The sequence below is a fragment of the Sinocyclocheilus anshuiensis genome, unplaced genomic scaffold (genome assembly GCF_001515605.1).
Source record: "Sinocyclocheilus anshuiensis isolate Anshui unplaced genomic scaffold, SAMN03320099.WGS_v1.1 scaffold191, whole genome shotgun sequence".
NCBI classification, from domain to species: domain Eukaryota; kingdom Metazoa; phylum Chordata; class Actinopteri; order Cypriniformes; family Cyprinidae; genus Sinocyclocheilus; species Sinocyclocheilus anshuiensis.
The window spans coordinates 305,031-314,709 of NW_015549570.1; the positions used below are offsets into that span (position 1 = coordinate 305,031).

The following is a 9,679-nucleotide window of genomic DNA, read 5'->3' on the forward strand; positions in this document are numbered from 1 at the left end:
TTAATACAGTTCAGTTCAATATTTACTCTCCTTATCAGTTCATGACTTTGCATAACTTTTTTTCTATGAATGTTCACAAATATTTCAGTCAAATTAACTTTTTTCATTTGGTAAACCTGACTCTTACGTTTTACAGTATATTGCTGTTTTTTCCTGGACTTAACTGCAACAAACTGAAGAAAAACATTTATTTACTGGCAACTGTGCTGCCAGTAAATAACTGTTTTTTTTTTTACAGTTTGTGGCCGTAAAATAATTAGTTTATTGCAGTTAAATTGCATTTCATGCTGTTTTTTCCATCGTACATCTTTAACCCTTTAAACCCCACAACAAAGTCCTCAGTTTTAAATGAACACTTATAATGTGTCCACACTACAGAGTGAAGCGGTGCTGAAGTTAATGAGATAATTCTGTGATTAATTAAGTGCTGATTGAGCATTAGTGATGAACAGCTGCTGTTAACAAGCAGAATCACTGAATGAAAGAGAAACACCAGAACTACAACTGACTTCAGCCACAGACTTAGATGAAATAAACTGAAATAAAAGACATTAAATCTCTCAAGATCTGATTAAACAACTCCTAAAACAGCATGACCAGCTTCACATTACTAACCAGACTGGTGCTATTTCTATCAGATGTGTACAGAAGTGCTTATTGAAAATTAACAGAGGTTTAGAGGTTGTTGTTTTCGGACACTACCATGATGGAGATCAGTGTTTGCTTTAGTTGGGATCTTGAACCTTGATTTTTTGACATTATCTTTAATTGGCTGCTTTAACCATTGTGGTTCTCAACACATTTGTTGTGGTAAAAAAAAGGCCAAAGCACGATATGTAATGGTGTTGGTTTTGATTTGCAAAATTCATTACCATCTTTGTAAAAACTGATTTTGTCCAGAGTCTCTTTTTGTACCAAAGCGATGTAATGGTAACATTAGAGCAGAAGAACAAGCAGGCTATTATGAAAGATCACACACATCACTCAAAAAAAAAAGCTCTAACACGCTGTGAAACACACACATGAAGAATCAACGTATGAATCTCAACAACGGTGACAATCCAAAAAATGAATAAACAGATCTGAATAAACAGATCGACTCTGAACATTACAAAACACGCTACTAAAACTCAACACAAACACAAAAGCAAAAATAAAAGCACCTAGTAAGAATTAAAGAAAATAATTGGACAATTCAGTGTAGTTTTAAAGGCTTTGAACATAAGCAGTTTTCAAAATCCATCATAATTGTCTATCATCTCAGCTTGCAGTGTCATATAGCTATCTTAAATAACATGAAACAAGTGAAAACCCACACTATATTTTTGAAGACCAGCTCCTGAACGAGATCAGTGAATCAGGCCACAAAATGATTACACCACCATCAATAAATAACCAGAACCATTTAATAATAATTTTTCTACACTTGTATTACTATAACAGATGTGCTTTACAAACACAGCTACAACAACCAGACAAGCTAACATTAAAAAGTGAAGGGTCAAGAGCCCAACTAAAGCAAACACTGATCGCCACGATGGTGAGGTCAAACAAAACGTTTTCAATAAAACATCTAAACCTCTGTTAATTCTCAAAGAAGTTTTGTAGATATATGACAGAAATAAAGTCAGACTGTTAATGCTGTTTGTGGAGTTGTGTAATCCTCCTCTGCTGTTTTATTTCAGTTGATTTCATTTAAGGCTGTGGCTGAAGTTAGTTGTAGTTTCATTTCTTGCTCTTTTCTTCAGTGATTCTGCTTGTTAACAGCAGCTGTTCATCATTGGCTGAATTCACTCATTAGTTTACATTCTCTCTGTCAGGTGGACTGTATTAGTAAACTCATGTAGGGAATAGTGAATGAGGGTGTAGGGTATGATTTCAGACACAGCCTCTGAGTGTCGAATCTGAACGCTGTTTATTCACAATATATAGCAGCAGGCTACTTTCTCGAAAACAACAAATATTACCCAGAATACTTTGTTTTTTTACGGGATTGTACTGTTGTAATGAAAAAACAGGATGTTACTGTCAGAATATAGCCGTTTTTTTCACAGCTATTTTTTATAGTGTTTGTCAAAAAAAGTCTTCTTTGTTGCCTTTTTCTCTATCACACTTTAGAAATCATCAGAAATTATATATCAATTGAAAGCTTTAAATCTCAAAATGCATCCTTTGAAAACCATTTTAAAACCAAACACTGCATTACCATGAAAATAGTACATCAATATCACGTTACAAAATGTTTTCGTTCATGAATTATAAAAATGTAAGTTTGGATAGTGCACTTTCACATCTATAACATAAAAATGTGAGTGACAGTTAAAGGGTTAACTGACAGCACTACTCTTCAGCACAATGGTAACCACTGTAAAAAAAAAAAAAAAAACAAATGCTAAAAAGACATGGATCAAGAGCCCAACTAAAACTAAACACTTATCTCTACAATAGTGACTTTCAAACTTTATTATTGTCAATAAAACAACATCTAAACCTCTGTTAATTCTTAATAAGAAGTTTTGTATGAATGAAATTAAGTCAGACTGGTTTGTAATAAGTGAAGATGCTGAGATCTAGAGAGATGTGTTGTTCTTTAATGTTCTGTTGGGATTTAATTGTTGTCTGAGTTTTGTGGGTTACCATCGTGCTGAAGAGTAGAGTCTGTGCTTCAGTCCAGGAGAAGACCAAGAAACCTTGATGTTATACTGCATGTCGCTTTATTTAATGCAGTGGCTGTATAATTGCTGATGCAGTGATAGTTGCATTAGCTTAAGCATGTGTGTTATTGCTAGCTAATGATTATTGACAAGCGATTTATATTTTACAAATAATGTTTCACAGTGATGTTTAGAAAAAACAAAAACTTTGTGCTGCCATGTATTTCATGTTTTTTTTTTTTTACAGCGTGGAAAATTATGTTTGTAATTTCAAATAAAATAAAAAAAAGATTATATCGAACTTAGTAATTTTACCTAACTGGAGAAATCAGGTTACATCTATTAACAGTTATGCTTCAGTAAAACTTGTTTTTTCAGGCTGGTTGAATTCAGTTCAAATGCAGTAATCTTAAATCATTTAATTTCAACAAAACCAGTTATTGTAGATGTTGCCACATAATGTACATTTTCAAAGTTGAACTGACTAAACATTATTTTCAGTGTAGATAAAGTTCTTCTCTAAGAAGAGTTTTTGAGTGTCAACTTCCACATTTACTGTACGCCACTAAATTCAGAGACAGCACAGACTGATGGGCATGAGAGAGCTGGAGCTGATGTGTGAATATCCTGCAGATTGAGGCTGTCTAGCGTGGCATCGCGTGGCCCCAGGATGACGCACTGTGTTGCCCACATAATTAAGCTTATTCACATAATGACAGTGGTTAGCTCGTCTCACAGTCATTTTCTCTGTAGTGGCGACTGATTTCTATCATCCACATTTCTGGGTTAAACATTTCTGTGAATAGACCAACAACACACACTCACACTCACACTTGCACACACACGCACACACCTGATTTACCTGATGTACTCATTCACATATTCACACAGCACAAGGATATACTAAATATATTGATATAGTTATATTGACTAATGTTGACTACAATATTGCTTTTATTTCATGAAAAGAATACATTATCACTCAAATGTTACTGAAGGCTGGAGGTTGGTTTTTCTCAGCAGATTATTCACTGATATTTGAATGCATTTATTGAAGTGGACAGTTTGTGTGGTCCACAGGAGGGAGCTGTGGTGGCCCTTCTGAAGATCTGCCGACAGGACTGCTTCAGTACTCTGTACGCACACGCGTTGAGGACCGTGGCCTCTATCTGCTGTGTTGAAGAGGGCATCAGCCAGCTGGAAAAGGTATCAGTTTCTCAGCATGCACATAAAAGGACCCAGATGTGTGCAGCAGAATCTGAGTGAGCTAAGAATGCAGTATCTCTTGTTTATTAAATACATTATCTTACTTTTTTTTTCTCACTGATGAGTGTTTTCAAGCCTTTAGGTTCATTTTCACAAATGCTAATTAGACAAAGCATTTCACATTACAACACTACGGTCTGTAAATATGGAAAGACTTTAACACCATTAAACACACCATCTGATGTATAAACAGACCTGGAGAGCTTTCTGGAGAAGTATATTAGTTTGCAGATGTATGACATATATTCTACTTATGAGTCTAAACACAGAAAAAGGAAGATAATAAACTGCTGCAGTACACAGAAGAGGTTGCTTTCCTAAAGATCTACCAGTTGTGACAGTAAGTGAAAGTAATGAAGTGATGCTGGTTTTCAATATCCAAAGATTCTGAGAGACGAGGTTTGTGCGCCACTGAAAGCTACATGTCACAAACACACAAGTTAATTTTTTTAAGGTTGAGCTTGCATTGATTTCATGAGGTTACTGTATAGTAATAGTATAGTAATATTAAAACTGTACAGACATATCAAAACTAATAATAAAAAAAGGCAGCAACTAAACAGTTTAAAAATATTTTAATGTGTGATGTGTTCCTCATGTTCTAGAGACACATTTCTACTGGCTTTTTATTAGCACATGAGAAAACACAACATTTTCTTTGCTGCCAAAGACCCAAAAATAATACAAAACATATATAACTAGAATATTTAACAGTTTAAAGTGAATTGCATTAAAATACATTTTTACTAAACTGTAATTTTGTGTTTGTCTTAAAAAATATAACATAATATAAACATATTTTGTGAATTGTGCTGACACATAACTGATATGGCCATGGTGAGTTATTCCTGCTTGCCTGTTCAATATATTAGTCATACTGTGGTTGTCATAGGCTATGTGTTATCTTCTGGTGAGTAGTGCATTTCATAGTTTGTGTAACAGCGCCACTGTGTGGTGAACAGCATTCTAAAACTGCACAGATTACCGTAAACCAGGGGTGGGCAAACTTGACCCCTCCAAGGCCACTTTCCTTCAGAGGTTAGCTCCAACCCTAATCAAACACACCTGAACCAGCTAATCATTGTCTTCGAGACTACTAGAAGGCTACAGGCAGGTGAGTCATATCAGGGTTGGATCAAATCTCTGCAGGTAAGTGGCCTGGAAGGGCCAAGTTTGCCCATCACTGCCGTAAACCCTATCACTCTCAGTTCAGAAACACCACGGGTTTGATTCAGTTTGACCTCTGAAGGGCTTCCTCAGGGAAAAATTAAATGACAATGTGCTCTCATATACTGCATAACGTTTGTTCATATACTGCTACATATTATATCGCTCTCATAAGCATGAGCAGTGATATACCTCCGTTCATTTTATAAGACTTCACAATGTGCTATTGTACAAGTTTCATACTACTTTATATGGATAAAATTTATTTCTATAGTCAACTTTAGACATTCTACTAACTATAAGTAACTTTGTAACTACATGTCAACTACATATGTAAAATAACTCAAATATACTGCTATGTAGTCTATAGATTTATTTAAGGCCTTATACACTACCATATAATAAGCTCTCATGTAATATTTAAGCTCTAATATATCTAGTTGGAGCGATGAATGGGGCTCACACATAGTTCAGGCAAACCACTGCGTGACAGCCAGCATCAGCTGACGCTCAGTTGATCGTAACTTTTCCCACTACAATTAAATAAGATATATAAGTTCATCCATACTCACACTTGCCATAGTCTGTCGCACAGACATGCGTTTTTATGTTTACCCTCCTCCATCCCCAACTCCTCCTTATGCAGATACATAATGTCTTAACTGCTCACCCACAGAAATATATAATCTATCCAGCTCACCGTTGCTCAGTCTGTCCAAATTATTTTCAGTACTGTATAGCTCTGCATGGAATATATAATTGTTGCATATTAAAATATCTGGCAATTGTTTAGGCTTCAGGGGGTTCAAACCTCAGCGAGGTTTGCTTGTGGATAGCTCAGAATCTGAACCCTTCAGAGTGAAGCCTGCCACCAAAAAATAATGATTTTATCAAAAATGTTAATACTTTTTAATACAATAATTTTAATCAAACAGAGTGGTCCTGACTGAAATATAGTTATTACAATGTCTAAAGTGGACTAGAAAAGAAGTGTCACAAGACCAATCCATCAGTCATAACCATACAACTGTAAAATAGCCACATGCGTAAATCAAAGCTAATCGGGCGGTTGAATCCAAACGTACAGTTAGATGTGTTCATCTGGTGTTTGACTCAGGTGGATGGGATCCTGTGTCTGGCAGACATCTTAACGGACAGCACATGTGCAGAGGCGACCCGAGCGGAGGCTGCAGCAGTGATGGCTCAGATCACCTCCCCCCATCACACCTCCACACAACACCTCGCCAGCTTCCTGGAGAGCATGCAAGACATCGTCACAGCCCTCATCGGTGAGTTCAAGCAGTGTTTGATGTTTACACACATGCACAAGTTCAGCAAATGCAATGCCTGATAAACCAGGGGTAGACAACTCCGCTCCTGGTGGGCTGCGTTAAACACCTGCCCGTTATTTTCAAGTAATCCAGGGGTGTATTCCAGAAAGCAAGGTTAACTTACCATCTGCTAAACCCTAATCTCTTGGTTGATTAACCCAAACCTTGCTTCCTCGAGATATGCTGGTTCCAAAAACGCATCCGGGAGTAAGTTCATTCAACCCAGAGTATGTTCCTGGTTAACACACAAGACATTCTCAACAGAGCGACGAGTCGACGAGTCACTATGGAAAAGTGCCCCATGCTGCTTCTTTCTTCCTCTTTTGTTCAATAGTCATTTACATGCTTAGTGCATATCGCCCCCTTTTGATGGTTGTACAATCATTTGTCATATTTTTTTCGTTTAATCTTTTAATCACTGAGAATAAGAACTATATTGTTTGATGCTAATTATAAAATAAGAAATATCACATATGTATTTATTATTAATATTATTATGCATTTATTTATTATAGAAATACTGTATATATGTCAGACTTGTGTTCCTGTTTTGGTTGTGTTTTTCTCCCCATGTGCTTCCTGTGACCCAGTTTCTCCCTCTCGTTTTGATTAGTCATTTGGTTCAGTTGTGTCCCATTAATTACCCTCGTTTGTCTATGTATTTAAGCCCCAGTCTGTTCAGTCTTTGGTTGTCCGGCCACCGTTCTGTTATGCTGTGTTTTCCCTCACCATTCTGCCCGTGTTCTAAATTTGTTCATTAAACAAAGTGAGTTTGAATTGCACCTCCTGTCTTCGCCTTCCTTCCTGCATTACCGAGACAGATGACCGGACCAAATAATGCAAACTGGGCTGAGGACCAGTTGTACTGCCTGTGGCAGGGTGGTCGGCCTTTGGAGAGGTATGTGGAGGAATTCCTCGAGCTGTCTTACCGGTTGAGCTGGCATGACGCTGCACTCTGTGCTTGTTTTCAGTTGGGTCTGGATGAGGAAATGATCTGTTGTGATCTTCCTCTGAGTGATTTTCCCTTGGTCGAGTTGATTAATCTCATCCTTAATTTGAATGGTTCTACTTTTGAGGTAGAAGAAGTTAAGAAGAATGAGAATCATCCTCATCCAGCGCCCTCTGAAACACACCTTGCCTCTCAAGCTCATCCCACGGTGGGACCCTACACATGCCTAACCAATGGTTCCGATCACCCATTTCCTCCTGTGTTTCCCCACGCTCAAAAATTGACTTCTAACAGCGTTAGAAAAAATCTACATCCCTTCTGCTGTCTCCAGTTCCAAGAGCCTTTCCAGTCCTCAGCCCAGAAACGCCGGCTGCTCCACAGTCAAGTTTACCGGCCACTCCAATGTCAAGCCTGACGGCCGCGAGAGATGACTCTAGCCCCTGACCAGAGTCGTGAGAGGGCTCTAGCCGCTGACCCGAGTCGAGTGAGCTTTCCAGAGTCCGCTCCAGAATGCTCTACAGAGCTCAACAGGGAGCCCACTCACGCCACAGAGCTCAACAGGGAGCCCACTCACGTCACAGAGCTCAACAGGGAGCCCACTCACATCCCAGAGCTCAACTGGGAGCCCACTCAATTCACAGAGCTCAACAAGGCATCCTTCGTCTCCTAAGTCTCCTTCGCCTCCACTGGTCCCATCCAGCTCTCCTCCGTCTCTGCTGGTCCTGTCCAGCCCTCCTTCGTCTCTGCTGGTCCCGTCCAGCCCTCCTTCGTCTCCTTCACCTCTGCTGGTCCTGTCCAGCTCTCCTTCGTCTCCGCTGGTCCCGTCCAGCCCTCCTTCGTCTCCGCTGATCCCGTCCAGCCCTCCTTTGTCTTCTGAGTCTCCTTCATCTCCACTGGTCCTGTCCATCCCTCCTTCGGCTCCTGTTCCCACATCCAGCCCAGAGAGGGCTGTTGTTCCCACGTCTGGGCCAGGGAGGGCCTCAGATCCTGAGTCTAGCCCAGGGAGGGCTCCTGTTCCCACGTCCAGCCCAGGGAGGGCCTTAGATCCCGAGTCAAGCCCAGGGAGGGCTCCTGTTCCCACGTCCATCCCAGAGCGGGCTGTTGTTCCCACGTCTGGCCCAAGGAGGGCCTCAGATCCCGAGTCTAGCCCAGAGAGGGCTCCTGTTCCCAAGCCCAGCCCAGCCCAGAGAGGGCTGCGGTTCCCACGTATGGCCCAGGGAGGGACACAGATCCCGAGTCTAGCCCAAGGAGGGCTCCTGTTTTCACGTCCAGCCCAAAGAGGGCTCCTGCCCTCACGTCAAGCCCTGAGAAGACTGCAGTTTCCACGTCCAGCCCCAAGAGGGCTTGTGTCCCCAAGTCCAGGCACCGTGACAATATTACAGAAAATACAGATCCATGACAATAAAATATAAGTATATTAGAATAAAATAAGCATTACCTTGTTATAATAGTGTTTTATAATTAAAATATATTGCTAACTCTTATATATGACAATAGAATAAATAGCATAACATATTAAAATAATATAATATTACCTTATATAGTATTTGTAATAGCACTTATAATTAACACATCATACAACTATATAATATAGGCCATATTGTATATTTGATAACTATATTGTAATAATATATCATATTGTGCGCAATCTGTCACACCCACTGGAGTCTCGCTAGTAGTTGACGCATGCGCTGATAATGCTGAAGTGAATTAACCCTGAAACATAACCTACTCCGGAGCAGGTTATGTTCAGAGAATACATTGCTATGGCAACTTATATACCCTGAAAGTTATCTCAGTTTTTGGAACGGAGTTTATCCGCTTACTTACCCTTAAACATACCCAGGTATGTCGCATAACCTGCTTTCTGGAATACCCCCCTGATGTTTTGCCTGGCTATACTTCAATTTTTTTTCCGCGCTGTGTTTACTATTTTTATAAAGTCCCACACTCACCTGCGCCGCGTGTCAATATTAGTAGTTGCGATGATACTACCTTTTCTAGTGTCTTTGACAGAAAAGGGAGATTCGAGATCGGTCTGTAATTAATTAATTTGTTGGGGTCTAGTTGTGTTTTTTTAACCACATTGAAGCATCAACGTTTTAAAAGCAGTACAGGAAAATCTGCTTACATTTGTATTTTATACTAGGATTATTCTTAGGTTGCAGATGGGATGGCAACACTTTTTCTTGGGGTGGCAGTTGCCTAACCTGGTAGACCCAACCCGGTATGGAGGATTTCTGAGATAGGGGCCCTGGGTGAATGGTCACCAATGGTAAAGCCTGAACCATTCAGCCAAATAGTCACCGTAC

The 9,679-nt window shown here is 39.6% G+C and overlaps 1 protein-coding gene across 2 annotated transcripts in view; it reads left to right on the plus strand.

The window, feature by feature from the left end:
* The window catches only part of LOC107657340 (protein inscuteable homolog), a 147,374-nt gene that overhangs the window by 101,287 nt on the left and 36,408 nt on the right, over positions 1 to 9,679 (plus strand). For both annotated transcript variants that reach the window (XM_016445385.1, XM_016445386.1), the window contains exons 7-8: positions 3,735 to 3,860; positions 6,205 to 6,376. In XM_016445385.1, the coding sequence (XP_016300871.1) occupies positions 3,735 to 3,860; positions 6,205 to 6,376 (298 nt within the window). The remainder of the gene's footprint in view (positions 1 to 3,734; positions 3,861 to 6,204; positions 6,377 to 9,679) is intronic.